Below are 15366 nucleotides of genomic sequence, written 5' to 3'. Positions count from 1 at the left end.
TCGCGACAGGGTCGAATCGGGACGATAAAAAACAGGAGTATGAGCAGGAATAGCCGTTGGGTCGGCTTGGGAGTTAGGGTACCAATTGAGTTCAACAGGCAATCTAGCGCGGGTCGATGCGGATGGTGAGGCGTAAGATTTGACGTCATAGCGTTGAGACACAGCCTTGTCGATATCGGTGGAGGTTGTGTTTCAGGGGAGCAACTAGGCGGTCAAATCAAGTATGCGAGTAACACTAACATAGTAAGCTGAAGGACATTCACAAATACAAGCGGTTTTCGACCATGGACCGAGTGCACTGTTATGCTCACATGAGCGATTGCGATCGTGGGACGAATTCCCTCGAACTGAATCACTCAGAACGCGTCCATATGTTTCTAGCAATGGCGAGTGACTCGAAGAGAAGTGAGGAGCTATTTTGCGAGACAAAAGCAAAATAGGATTGGTGTCGATGCTCGTTGCGTCGCGCTTGTGGAGATGATCGGTGTTCTCGCTAGCTGGAGCTAAGCTCCCCGCATACGGTGCCAAGACTACCGGACGTGGGGACGAGTTCCGCGTGCCTCATTCGGCCTCAGCCGCATCGCCTCTGACTCTCTACTTCACATAAGCATCCTTCGTGACATTGCTACCTCCTCACCTACTCGTAATAACAATAACGCGCCGCTGTTGAAATGTCACATTCGATCTTAGATACAAGCTACGACAAGCAAAGTGGTAGCATTGCCGAATTCATGATGCATTACGACAATCGTGGAGAGCGACTATACTTGAAGGTAAATGCAACTACCCGCACCATCAGACTGTATACTGCTCTTCTATGCAATCATAAATCGGACGATTGGCGCATACCAGATCAGGTTCCTTTTCAATTCTAGTACCTACTCCGCAGATTTACTGTACAGCAGCGTGAATTTACGAAGCTCAGCTTCATGTGGCGCAAAGGACGTTGAACACGAATGCGAACATCCGCGCTATGTCAACGTACTAAGCAATATGCTCATCAAACGGGGAGGCCGCACGCGAACCCGATCAACGCTCAAAAGTCATTGCTTTTTTACGGGATCCCTTCCAGACGCCTTACAATGCCTACACCAGACTATACAATGCGCCCCTCGTTGCACCATTGAGAGTGGCGTCAATACTACAAGTGGGGCGAAAAACAATCACAGAACGCCAAACGACATGTAACAGCGTTCTCATCGTCTACTTTCGTTCATTCCCGTCGCGCTTCGACCTAACCCACATTTATCTCGAACAGACTGCGACTAATAGCAGTATAGATGCGCATGCTCGCGCTTTGAGTGCTCAAATCAGGCAGCTGAGCGACGTTGCAAGTGAACACTCAGCTCCTTCACCAACAGCCTGCCACCGTCTAGTGCAAGAGACACACACCCCTTTCCTACGATTTCCGAGCTTGTTGGCGGCCCAAAACATGATATTGATGTCGTTTTCACGTCTGCACCATCTAGCCTGCCACTGCATCCCACATGTTGTATCATATTTTGTTCACGTCTGCTATACCTAGCAAGTGCAACGCAAATAGATTGTAGTTGGGTTCTGGCAGACGTGACTTGTAAGACCCAAATTCAACTAAGACTCTCGACTTCCCCGTAAACCTCGTCTCTCTAAGCATATTAGTTGCAGGCGCTGCGAACTACAATTCTAGTGGTATCACAAACTCCAAGCGCAAGATGATGCACATCTCTCGCTCCGTGCTATTGACAGCCCGAGATATGATTTGTCGGATCTCCTTAGATTTACTACCTGGATTTCTGCATGCGGAATCTGTCTTGCTCCCCAATGATGACAAAGTTCGTTGCATTAACGACCAATCTGAAAATCTTGGCCATAGTAGAATTTTGACCCCCTCTTTGGATTTCTAAGCGCGCTGGAGTGTGCTGAAGTCACTGAACAGTGAGCTAAGACCTTGGCACATCAAAGATACATGTAGGCGGCACGTGCACGAATACGGTAGCGTGTGAAACAGCTTACGTTTGCCGTATTTACAATCAGTGGTTGATCATCTTATGTCAAACAGTGTGACTTCTATACAGGTCCTAAGATTTTCGTCCGCGATGTACGCTGTCAAATTGCTACTTAGTGGAGTAGAAGCGGCCGGTGGCTACCGAATCCCTGCCAGCCTCGCTAACAAGCCCCTACTAGCGGCGTGTTAGTCTCTCCTGTCCCTTGCTAGACTTCGCGAGAGTTTGTAGAGGGTCATTACCACCGGGTGTCATCCAGTGTCCCCGAGACCGAACTTAGAAAGCTCCGTCGTTGGTCCCTAGACTCCGTGTTATGGCATGATTCAGACTATTCTTCCATCTCAACCTCAGGCAGCGGAATGTATCCGGACGAATTACCACCAGGCGAGGGTCAAAGATTGGCGTATATAATAAAGATGTTCTATACATGTTTCTATGTCTATATTGCTGTGACACCTTCACCCTTCCCTCAGCACATCGTTCCCAGAAAGATCTAAAGATGTCGTCCACCACCACTGTCCTCATTACAGGCGCAAACCGCGGTTCGTCCGAATTTTCCTTCATTGAGAACTGCTTCCGGATACTAACGTTACATTTCTAGGCATTGGCCACGGTCTTGTAAGCGCATATCTTGGTCGCTCGAACACTACTGTTATAGCCGCAGTTCGCAATGTCGCAACTGCTGAGTCTCTGAGGTTTTTGCCAAAGTCTTCTGGTTCCCGACTTATTGTTATCGAGATTGATGTCGCATCTTCTGATTCCATCAGACGCGGCATCGAAGCTCTGACAGCGGAATACGAATTGGATAGCCTCGACATAGTCATCGCCAATGCGGGCATGGCGGTTGAGAGCGCCAAACTCATCGACATGGCAACTCACGATATCCAACGCTTCGTCGATGTCAATGCGTATGGTCAGCTGGAATTGTTCAGGGCCGTGCTTCCGTTGTTGCGAAGATCGAATAAGGCGGCCAAGGGTAAGTTTATGTACATGTCCAGTGTCGGTGGGAGCTTGACGACTATGGACAATATGCTTCCTGCAGCGGCATATGGCGCAAGCAAAGCGCTCGGCAATTTCTTTGTCAAATGGCTGTCCCTTGAGCAAAAGGATGTTGTGATATGGGCCCAGCATCCTGGGTAAATACATGTGCACATGAATCTTGTTCTTGTGCTGATCGAACTATAGTCTGGTAGCGACAGAGACGGCCAAAGCCGCACTCGAAGACATGAAGTCTCACGGTCCAGACTTGACAGCACTAGCCCTTCCAGTGGAACAGGTTTGCCAGGATTTGTTGCATTTGGTATGTAAAGCTTTGCACCTACTTTGCAGCTACTAAGAAAGCTATGATAGACTGAAAATGCCACCTTGGAGACTACGCATGGAAAGTTTCTGGGACCTGATGGTGAGGAGCTACCATGGTAGAGTTCTGCTAGAGAAAGCCACAGTTTAGACCATCACTCAAAGTCAACCATTTCAACATCAATTTGTAAGATAAACATCGGTTTGGATTCATGGGCATCAATAGGCAATTGCCGTACGATCTAAGTTACGACAAGGCCGATCTTATACTGTATCAGGACTTGCTCTCGTAGATATATAGCTATCCGGATGCTAGTGCTGCTACTTAGTTACACTGTGCCAATGCAGCCTCGATTGAGCTTATGATAGCAGAGTTGCGGTGTTGAAGTCGAGGCTTTGCATACACAGATCGGGCCTTTTACGGGGACGGGCGTTTCGCGGTGATTCTCAGTCTTCAAAGCGCGGATTGAGGAGAGTTGTACTCAAATGCATTGACAAGAGATTGACAACTCGCCCGCCAAACTATATCACAAACTCAGGATGTTCCAACCGGATGTCCAGGCATCGTCTCAGACAAGCTGCAATCTGATTGATAATCTACTAGTATATGCTTGTCGCCATCTGCTCCGTCCTTTCTTGTCCGCCGGACAAATACACTGACGCAGTCACTCGGCATGATAGACCCTTGCTAAGCTCATCCAGCCGATGCAAACACCAAAACCTCTCCTGAGAGCCGCATTGCTAAAGCCTCTCATTCGAACAGCTATGAATATCATGTCACTACGATATCCGTTTGACGCGAATGCTTTTCTTGTACGCAGTTGCTGATGCCAACGGTATGTAACGATCAGCTAGAAACCCTAAACGTATTTGGTAAGAGATGCTACAGTACCGTACAATTGCCAAAGCTAACTGCATACCGTTGTACCAGTCGTACGTTATCTTGGCAAAGCAGAGCATTATGATAAAGACGTGTATCCATCGTCTCATCCTCTCCGCGCGGTCACTGGGATCTCGGGTTGCAAATCTGATATACCAGAGCGCTATAATAGTAAGTCGTAGGGACAAGTCGAATTCGGAATTGAAATCTACACTGGATCGTCCAAGGCACAACAGTGTGACCCAGAATAGCCAGTCTAAACCAGGTCCAAAGAGCACAATAGACCAATGAGCGACCAAAGCAGCATCTAAAAGATGTTGAGGATTCTTTGTCAAAAATCCGAATGGACGGCTTGGTTACCTTCTATCACTGAGCGGCTTGGGAAGTAGCCGTTTCGCTGCCTGCCGCAAGATAGTGTTTTGGTAGAGATACACCATCCATGGTATGATGAGCGATGGAGGCACAATTAGATAGAGAGAGATATTTGGGCCGAGATCCGTTACGATATAGGATATTAAGCCTTCAAAGATTGTGAAGTGTACTGCGGAGATGGCTGCAGCTGCCAGTTGGCTAGTGGGAGAGCTCCTTCTATCAGCTCTGTCGAGAGAGGAAAGGAGTGATCTGCTTCATCGCTTTAGGGAAGTCAACACAGCGACGCCCCATCAATAAATAGTGTTGTGTCTCCATTAACTTTGTAATCCATCACTTCAACAACAGCAGCAGCAACAACAGCAGCAGCAGCAGCAACAACAGCAAAATGTCTGCTCCCAACGTCAAGTAAGCACACAATTGTCCTACACGTTGCAAGTTATCAGACGGACCACTTCCTACTCTTCACCCAAGTCCCCTGAGATGGCGTCAATCCTCGCCAGGTGTCACTCTCTCGATGACTTCGTGAGGACTTGCGAAGACAGCTTTCAGCATTCAGTCGTCTCCTCTTCTCAACGACGCATCGCCGTCTCGAGTCAAGATGTCTCAGTTCCACACGTCCTTCTGTCTTCGCCTTCATCGTCATAGGGAGTTCTCGACATTGTTGATACATTCATGCTAACATGTGCTATCTAGCAACAACGGCCTACGAAGATCTGCCCGCAGGGCCATTCAGGTCCTCGGGGCCGACATGCATCGGGCCGCCGTGGCGGAGATGGCGGCGTCCGCCGCCTGGATGGCCGGGATGCACACGCCGCAGGCTGGCCACCTGCTTGTCGTTTGGCAAGCAGCTCGAGCCGCTGTAAGTATAGTCCATCCACGAATATGCATTAAGATGCACATTCGAGCCTATACAATCACATCTCACCTCTAGTCAATGACACTATACCTACGTTCGAAGGTCAACGTCGACCATTACTCGAACGCTCATCGATCCACCCAACCCTATTCATCATCAGCCCATACGAACATAATTGCGAATAAGCTCAAGACAGTGGCAAACCTTCATACAAGTCGCTTCCAGTACAGCCGTTTCTTGTCGATCGACCCTATACATGCGATCCGCGAACACAGACCTACATACCGTAACGAATGAGCAATGCTTAGCGACCGCATATGTCAAGAGAATAACGAAGCCTATCCACCGCCCATACATATTGGACTTGACTATATCATCGAAGCTGAGAAGCACATCTACATCAAACATTGTATGAGTCTGGTATATGCTAATCACGTGATGTCATTTAGGACCAGGCTGCCACTGCGGCATAGCATGCCGCGGTCAGTGCCGCGCAGGCGGAGTACCAGAACGCCCGCAACGTCTTTGGCTGAGGATGAAGAGAAGAAGGCTTCCATGATGGCGGTTTTGGAGTAGGATACCAAGAGCAGGAAATTACGAGAAGATCATAATGGTAATGGTGGGGAAGTTGGAGGAGGAGGTAAGGAATGGGGGTTACATTCTACATGTGCTAGCATAGAAGAAGAGTTTATTGCATTTCCTCGTACTTACCTAGAGATTGATGGGATTATGTACATAGAATCCCTTCGGCAGAATCCTCAGTTCCGCGATATATAATCCTTGAGTTTTTGTATCTTCTCATGTAAAAGAACCCGCTCGTCTGAATTGCATAGGGACAAAGCCATGTCCAACAAGTCCCAATCGCTCGCACCCGGCTTTTCCATCTTGATTCTCCGGCCAGACCTTCGATGATGGTTATTTCTTTCCGCCAGGTTACTTTTGGTGTAACAAACGAAATGCACTATTGTGAGTTCGCGGCTCATCCCTGGGCTCAGCGCTTGTCGGGCAGTGTCCATCGCTGCCAATCTTTCGTACATCATATAATCGACCGTCAAGTCCTCTAACTCCCCTGAGTTCCCTCCTCGCCTAGGAAGTATTCCATAAGGATCTTCCAAAAGCCGAATGCGAATTTCGCATGTCTTCCAAATCGCCATTCTCCTTAGAGTTTGCCCCACAAACCTATGCAGGCTTTCGGGCCTACACTCCGTCGGGGTCTCGAAAGTTTCTTCGTGTCCACCAGAAATATGCTGGGGCAGATACGTCAAAACCTCGGATATGTCCCCCTCCCTGTCCAAGCTGTCCTGTGTCTCCTGCTGACTCCCTTGCTTCCAATAGAAAGAGACATGAGGTAGATACGTATCGTTGTACCAAGATGCGAGTTCGAGGCTCATATTCTCAATTTCGTTACCGAACTCTTGAAACCCACCTAGATTTGTGTGCAATCGTTTGCCGGCTTGATAGAAGGTACGTGAGAGCGCGATGTATACAGGGGCTATCTGTTTGTGCGTCGGCCCGAGAACGATTTTGGGTTGAAACGGGTCATTAACTTTCTGAACCTGTTTCTGTACCGAGGGGTGCTTCGCATCCTCGTATATAGTCTTGTTGACTTGAAGCAGTGAGGTTGGCATTCGATATACCTTCCAGCTGCAGATAAAGGGCTCAGGGAAAACGGGCTCGTAAGCGATTTCCGGCAGATAGCTGTAGATGTCCCAGCGCAATTCGGTCGGCAAGTTCATGAACGGAAAGCCACCTGCTTCTCGCATCGTGACTGTGGAATGGTCGTTCATTTGGTGGGGGCGCACTTCGTAGGGCCTGACTTCCTTCAACGCTTTTTGTATTAGTGTACGATTTCGCTCGGGATGATTTTGGATGAAAGGATTTGTATATTTAGGCGTGCAAAGTCCAGGTAAGATTTTATAGGCTTTGGAGTTTTATTCTGTGGGTGGCTAATTATATGTTCCAAGGTGTTGCTTAAGGGTGCTCTGTGGTTGCTATCCACTGCAACCCGTGGTACCACAATGACTGATGAACAATGAACCAATTGTGTTTCCGAGAACACATATCAAAAACACGCACACAAAAATTCTGAGAACGAAGAGTCTCGAACACAAGGATTGAAATCGATCTGTGGTTGGTCCAAAGCCTTTGTGCGCCAGTCTGTGCGTGAATCACGTCAGGTCCAGATCGAAGAACAGGGAAGGAAGTCTTGAATGCAACGGAGGCAACAAGGACCATATAGCCAGTCTCGCACATAATTTTACGGCCGGGCAGGAGGATACGCTCTCATTATTAGCATCGAGTGGCACCGGCGAATTTCGATTAACATCACATCTGTCAAAGTCATGCATTTCGAAGCGATGAAGGCGAGTACCCTTAGGCTGCCGTTTCTATCAACTCTGTCCGCTCATCCGCTGACAAACCACTTCTCGCTTTAGGTACATCTCCCTAGAGCGATACTAGTGCCACACTCCCGGCTGATGCAGCAACCCCAAACCAGAACGTGTACTTGTAACTGCTCGCGAGTCCACGTCTTTCCATGGTAGTCACCTGTATCAGATCGGTGACCCCAAGTGTCAACGCGACTCCAAGTTGCAACACAGAGTTGAGCAACCCTCCCGCTAAACCTTGTTGCGTCTTTGGGAGTTTCGTTGTGATGAACACTGACATCAGGATTGTCGGAAGGTCGATACTAATCGTGCTGCATATCGTGGCAGGGAATATCCACGCCCAGTAACTCCAGCCCTCGAGCGGAACGTTGGCAAGAAGAAGTTGTGATGCCAAAGCGCCAAGGGTGCCAATTATCATTAAGATCCGTCCCGGAACAAGGTGCAGAATGAAACCCTCTATGACACTAAGAATTATCCCCGCCACACCGAGAGGTAAGTACCAAACGGCTATTTGTAAAGGTGAAATGGACCATATGTTCTGGAAGAACAGTGTCCCATATACGGAGAAAATCCTCCAGCAGCCATAGAGAATGAGTATAGAAAGAAGCAGTGGGGCCATTGAAGGAATCATCAGGATCGAAGCGGGTAGAAGAGGTTGAGATGCTACCCTGACTTCGATGTAAACGGCAAACAGGAGAGACGCAATGCCTAGAACGAAGCAGACGGGAATGTATGGAGTGCGCCACCGCTGCGGAGCATGTGCGGATTGGGTGATAGAGAATACAGTGAGAACAAGTCCAGCTGCGATAGAGGCCGCACCGATATAGTCCATCTCAACCCCAAGTGTGCGACCTTGCCGTATAGGTGCGTGAGGAATGGAGAAAACGGAGGCTATCAGTGCGGTTGTAGTCAAGATTGCACCTATCCAGAAGTAGTGACCCCAATGCAAGAATTCGCCAACGACACCTGCAAGAAGAATACCCCCGAAGAATCCGAGAACGCCTGATGTGCCGTAGATCGCGAAGACAAGATTCTTGCGAGGACCTGGACGATACTGCGACCCCAAGAGCATGATGCCTGTTGGAAGTGCAGCAGCAGAACCAAGGCCCTGGAGGGTCCGACAAATATCGAGCATGATTGGATTGATGCTAAAACCTCCGACTATGCTCCACGCTAGGAGCCAAGTGAGGCCTCCAACATAGACAGGGAATCCAGCCCACATATCGCCCAGACGGCCAAAAATGAGCAGGGTGCTGGCGATCGCTAGGGAGAACGCACTGGCTGGCCACACAGCAACCGCCTGTGGGATATCCAGTTGTCTGATCAAGGTAGGGAGGATGAGCGTGAAGCCCGAAACAAAATATTCGGTCATGAACTGAGACATGATGATACTGTAGACGAAAGCTGCTTCGTGCCAGTTGCTCGAGAATGCCTGTGGTCGCTCATCACCAAGCCTCTTGATTCGTGCTTCAAGGGTTTCTTCCATCTGAAGTTGCATTGTTTCAGACTGGTTGGTGGCGGAGCAAGTAGGCGAAGCATTGTTGGAGTCGTCGCTATTCATAGTTGGAGTGGATGGAGTACCCCGGTCGAACGCCTTATTTGCAGTGTCTTCGCCGTGCTTACTCGATAGATTTGGAGAGGAGAAGATTTGCACTGGATGGCCGTGTTTCGGGGACGGAAGGTAGTTATGCACTTATTCGCGCGTCGAGATTATGGTGTCAAGAATCGATAGTGCCGGCGGCTTTATGGTAGAGGGCGTAGGCGAGATAGCAATCAAGGTGAGGAAATCATACATTCAAGCTTCAGAAACATGATCTATCTTTTATTTGTGTGTTTCTCTAGATCGCGGGTCCAGGTGCTTCGTGGAACATGAACCGAACTCAACATCTTGGCTGCCTTTTTGGGATTGGTATTTTCAATTGCTCTACTGGGGTCGCTATCTATGCTGAATAATAGCAAAGATCACGACTAAGACTTGGTATGATTGACCGCTGTCCAAGAATCATGAGATTTGCCTGCCTTGGTGCTTGTTGCCACAAAAGACTTGAGTTTACATTGAGATAATTTGGATCTCGGGTTCATGGTGTCAGCAAAGTCTATAACATGGTTGGCAAGCGAGTGAGCCACCCCACCAACTTTGCGCACCTCTACACGTGTATATCTCAACTACCTTACAAGATAATATATAGATAATAATAGAGTATACTAAGCAGTATCTAAGGTATCTTTCTTGCACGTACGTAAGTTGTGGCTAGTCTCCCTGCACCTTGTGCAGCGCGCCAGAGCCTGGCGGCTAAGGCCTGATCGCGCTCCTCCTTGACGCTCTTTACGAGAAATCTGCTGCTTAACCTCGCGTTAAGCAAGTATATCCTCTCCCTCTCCCTTTGTTAAGGTCCCCTGCTTCTGTATACGCTTTTTCTTCTGTTGCTTACGTGCTGACGCTGCCTTATTAGCCTTCTTAAGGCTGGCAATCCGATCGCGCATTAGCTCAGCTGAGAGCATTATCACCTTAGCCCTCTTCTTGAGCTGGTTAATCGCCTTAATAATCGAAGCTAGTGATGAGCTCTTGTGCCGTCGCACGCGATCACGTATCAACGTTGATTGAGCCTTAAGCTCACGTACGTTGCTCGGCGTACAAGCCTTTTAGGGAGCCTCTGGTAGAGCAGCTGGAGTAGGCGTACGGAGCTGCACGTCTAGCTTCAAGAGGACAGCGTCTGGCTGGAGAGGAACAAGGCCTGCGCCGCGAAAAGCTGAGCAGATATTGGCTGGCGTGAACGCTCGATCAAACGCTGTCTTGAACGCTGGCAGAAACTCGAGCTTAGTGATGTGGTTGATGTAGTGGCGGATTAGGCTCTCTACCTCACGACTGTACGCGCGCTTTAACAGCGAGAAGCAGCTAACGTTAAGAGGTTGAAGCAGGTGAGATAAGTTAGGTGGCATGCAGAGCGTGTAGATGTTGTTCTCCTTGCAGAGCTCTTAAAACTTAAGGGATTAGTGGCTCTTATAGCCGTTAAGGACGAGCAGGCGACGCACACTAACTATGCGAGTCTTCGTGTGAGCGTTGAAGTGCTTTAGCCACTCTACTCCTAGCTTGTTAGTTGTCTAGCTATTGTCGCTGACTGCGATCGCCTAGTCGCGTGGGATCTCTGCTTCCTCGTACTAAGCAGACAGGTGATACTAGCTAGCAAAGATAAGGAATAGTGGGACTAACTAGCCAGCAGCGTTGATCGCAGCGATTAACATTACCCACTCGCGATTACTAGGCTAGATAGCCTTTAGCCTACTTCTCCTCTCTAACGCTGTTACAATAAGCTAAGTTGTAATCTTTCTTATTATAAAGCTAGCTTTATTAAAGTTGTAGACGTTATTATCGCAGATACTGTACTTAGCCTTTGTCTGCTCTACGAGCTTAAACTAGGCGCTAATTAGGACTAGATCTTCGCACAAAGCTCTCTGCCTATCGTACGCTTAGTTAAAACACGTCGTGAGACTGTCTGTACGCTTGATAAAGTTAGCTAGCTACTTCTGTCTAACCTGGCCTGCGCTGCGCGCAGCGAGCAGCTTATCAGCCATATCACGTACAGCTGTGTACGTAGGTGAAAATCCACGTAGATCTAGATTAAGTATATAGCTAACGATTACCTGCTCCTCTAGCTAGGTGAGCTTCTTTAAGTTAGGCTAGCAATCACGTTAGGCGGGTTTGCCAGCGCGTTGGCGGTGGAGGGTAGCGCGAGAGACTTTAAACGTCGCTGCAGCGCGTCTCTTAGTCTAAATTTAACTTGTACTAAGAGCTAAGATTGCAAGGTTTATATCAGCCTTACGAGAGGCGTTTTAAGTTAGGGTAGGTAGAGCTATAAGTGATTTAAGGTCGTAGGTTGCGCAAAGTTGGTGGGGTAGCTCACTCGCTTGCCTGGCTCACTCGCTTGCCAACCATGTTACCACTTCACATCAAAAGACCTTCAGGAAAATCACTGGCACTTAAGCGATCGTGCTTAGCCGCCTTCCGCTGTCCACTGGACAGCTCTGAACTTACGGCTTGATCGACATTGTACTGACGCCGATATCCCAAAACTACTTACTATGCTAGCTTGGGATAAGTAGGATAGTGTAAGCAATCTGAACAACGGTCTAGTGTCTTGGCTGCGTTATCTGGTTTAGCGCTTTCCGATCTTTGCTTTGCAAATCGCGACTTATTATTGCTGGAACCGACGTCCGTGCTCAGCGCGCACCCCGCTCGCCCTTCTGGGACGACGTTGGTTCCTTGTACGTAAATCATCATTGCTGTCCGCACCGATTTGAATCATGTAGCTTTCACGCACTTCTGTTCCTCGTGATGACTATACCCGCGACCCGGAACAAAGCATGCCACAACTGCAGACGCAAGCGTCTCAAGTGCGATCGGAACGTGCCCAGTTGTCTCAAATGTGCCCAGCGTGGATACGAATGCTTGGGCTATCAAAGCTTATTCCGGTGGGACCAAGGTTTGGCAAGCCGCGGAAACCTGAGAGGTACGACATTCGAAAGCCTGGCAAAAATGAAGGAGCGATCAAATCTGCATGAGTCACGATTGCTACGGTTCGTTCTGTCCAACGCTTTCCCGCTGTTAGATAAGCTGAAGCTCATCTGCGTAGGGTTATCGCTGATCCACTTCTGCAAGATCTGTGCAACACCTCGAGAAGACATTTGTCTTACTGTAAGCCTCTAAATCCTTCGTTACTTTTAGAATGCCACATGTCGGATGCTTATGTTCATACCGCACTAGTCTCCAACAATGTGTGTCCAGACTTTGTTCTATACGATGCACCGTATAGTAACCCGTTTCGAACGCTCATCCCGTTAACCCAAGGCTATCCTTGTCTATTACAAATCATCATTGCTATTTCGGCATTGCACATGTCAAACGCATCTGAAGGTCACTTGTCGACCTCTTCCCTCGATCTCACTTACGTAGTACCCCAATCTTCGGCACTATCAAGCGACCTTGCATTCTCGCAAAAGACTAATAGTGAGGCTGCTCTCACAGCAAAGCAGCGAGCACTCGAATTGCTGAACATTGCTATTGGTCAAATGGAACCGAAGGACTTGGATGGCATCCTGGCAACTGTTCTGCTCTTCGTCCAATTTGAAATCGTGGATTCAGGACGAAACGAATGGAGAAACCACATTCGTGGTGCGAGAGTTCTTATTGACATGGCCCGTAGATCATATACCAACACTCCACAGCCTATCTCTTCATTGAGGCGTTGTTTGATCTCGAATCACTTGGTGTATGTCAAGCTATGAAAGACCCAGCCTGCTATGACGAATTAACGCCAACCTAGATATGACATCATCGGAGCAACGTTTGCCTCCTATAAGCGCACAGTGCCGAACGATACGTTTTCGAATGGTACACTCTCCTTGCTGCAGGACAATGAAGGAAATCATTGCTCGTCATTTCCGATGCCACTGCTGCATCTCATACGGAATGGAGTTCGACTTTCGGAGAGCTCGGAACTTTTCACAGACCCCGGACTTTGCACCGTCAGAGACAAGCAAGCGCATCTGCTACTAGAGTCCGCAAGATCATTCGATCCAGAAGCATGGGCAGCCAATGTCCAGGTACATTCTCCCCACCCTGATCTTGCAGTGCGCACTCACATCGCCTCTGCGCACCAAGCCGCAACTTGTATCTACCTAACTCGTCTCCTGTTGAAAGAGTCACCTACTTCCCAGTCACTCCAAGATTTGGAAAATCTGGTACTCAAGATCCAAATTCATCTCTCCAACATATTACCGCACGATCCGGTCATCGCCGCGACTGCGTGGCCATCCTTCATCGCTGGAGCTGAAGCCCATGAAGATACCACGGAATGCTGGGCACAGAACCAACTCCAGAATATCTGGGCAGTTCAACCGTGGGGGTTGATCAAAGGAGCACTAGCCGTTCTGAGAATGATATGGGCAAGACGAAGGCAGTATAGAGATTTCGAGGATACCTACACATTGGTCGATAAGGAAGAGAACGAAAATTGGGTCGCATATATGAGGAGAATTGGGGCTGACTGGCTCATATTGTAACAAGTGTCGAGCCGTGATCTGTAGATATTACTAGAAACATACGGCTGATTTCATACACCATTTTATTGCCCGGCAGGAGGATATGTTTTCATTGTTAGCATCGAGTGGTATGAGCGAAGTTCCACGACGTTCACTTAGCCAACCGCATGCTCGGCCGAGGTGCCGCTATATCTTAGCGCTTCACGGACATACGGTATCACAGCCAACAATATAAATGCATGCTGCGATGCGCCCGCAATCTGACCGAAAACGCTCCGCCATCGATGTTCTACGGAGATAACAACGGCATTACAACCCGATGTCTCCGCTGACCAGTCGATTCACCCCTGCATTCTAGCTATGAAACAGAAGCATAAGTCGCTATGGGATGGAAGAAGTCTTACCAGGCTTTGTTTGGTAGCTGGGATAGACGTGCTTAGAGATGTGGACAGCAACGTGCTCGTGCGGACATAGGGGGATATCTCCGTTGAAAGCCACCATCATCGAAGAACGCATCAGCAGTGATGATGCTAGCTACAAACATGCGGCAGTACATATAAGTATGTAAGCCCTCGGATGAAAACATAGTTCAGTACGCCATCACAGTATAGCCTCGCCAACAGGTAACGTTATGGCCTCTTCGACCAAAACCATTGTCCTCATAACTGGTGGTATGTTCAACGGGAATAACCCGATTAGGAGAGCAATGCTGACAGAGCTCCGGTACAGCAAATAGTGGCATCGGGTTGGAGCTGGCGACTCAGCTGCTGAGTGATGCGACGAAACACGTTCTTGTTGGTGCTCGCTCCATCGAAAAGGGCACAACCACCGTAAGGGACCTCCAAGCTCGCAATCTCCCAGGCAGCGTGGAGCTACTCCATATCGACGTCTCGAACGAGGATTCGATAACTACGGCAGCTAAGAAAGTGGGGGAAGAATATGGAAGGTGAGAACTGTTCAACTACTTTGCTTGATCAAGAGCTGATCAACTCCCAGGCTTGATGCCTTGGTCAACAACGCTGGTATCGCCGATAGCAATGACGAACGCATGTTCCATAAGCTCATTAACATATTCAGCACAAACGCTGCTGGACCATACGCCACTGTGGAAGCTTTCGCACCACTACTGTCGAAGTCTCTATCGACGCCCCGCATCGTAAACGTCAGTTCGGGAGCCGGCTCGATCACCCTTCGCTTGGATCCAAAAGACGCTTTTTACAAGATGAAGCAGGATCAATATCGAATCAGCAAAGCTGCTCTGAACATGGTAACGGCCTGCCAAATCACCGAGTACCATCCCAAGGGGTGGAAGGTGTTTGCGTATTGCCCGGGGTGGACAGAGAGCAACTTTACTCCTCGCAATAAGATTGCCAACGGAGCAAAACCGACGAACGAAGCTGCACTACCTATAGTGAGAATGCTGAATGGGGAACGAGATGCTGAGGCGGGGAGATTTTTTGCTCATAGTGGTGTGAACCCATGGTAAATTCCGGGACCATGTCAAGATACCATCCATAGGTGTTAACACTAAAACTACATACATTCCCATAA

The 15366-nt window shown here is 48.7% G+C and overlaps 3 protein-coding genes across 3 annotated transcripts; 2 read left to right on the top strand and 1 right to left on the bottom strand.

Moving 5' to 3' along the window:
- Nucleotides 1–2481: 2481 nt before the first annotated feature.
- AA0111_g11724 (hypothetical protein) lies at nucleotides 2482–3404 on the top strand (the record flags this gene model as incomplete). The annotated part of the gene is made up of 4 exons (XM_028645622.1): nucleotides 2482–2524; nucleotides 2584–3118; nucleotides 3168–3282; nucleotides 3333–3404. 4 exons carry the CDS (start codon nucleotides 2482–2484, stop codon nucleotides 3402–3404), a joined length of 765 nt encoding a protein of 254 aa, XP_028500683.1.
- A 4430-nt stretch (nucleotides 3405–7834) lies between these two features.
- On the bottom strand, nucleotides 7835–9337 carry AA0111_g11723 (hypothetical protein; the record flags this gene model as incomplete). Its single annotated transcript, XM_028645621.1, has 1 exon — nucleotides 7835–9337. The coding sequence occupies one exon, from the start codon at nucleotides 9335–9337 to the stop codon at nucleotides 7835–7837; it is 1503 nt and encodes a 500-aa protein (XP_028500682.1).
- A 5109-nt stretch (nucleotides 9338–14446) lies between these two features.
- Nucleotides 14447–15301, top strand: AA0111_g11722 (hypothetical protein; the record flags this gene model as incomplete). The annotated part of the gene is made up of 3 exons (XM_028645620.1): nucleotides 14447–14486; nucleotides 14545–14761; nucleotides 14812–15301. 3 exons carry the CDS (start codon nucleotides 14447–14449, stop codon nucleotides 15299–15301), a joined length of 747 nt encoding a protein of 248 aa, XP_028500681.1.
- Nucleotides 15302–15366: the final 65 nt, after the last annotated feature.

Source organism: Alternaria arborescens (assembly GCF_004154835.1).
Source record: "Alternaria arborescens strain FERA 675 chromosome Unknown contig_56, whole genome shotgun sequence".
Lineage (NCBI taxonomy): Eukaryota > Fungi > Ascomycota > Dothideomycetes > Pleosporales > Pleosporaceae > Alternaria > Alternaria arborescens.
This window is presented reverse-complemented; position numbering and strand designations above follow the sequence as displayed.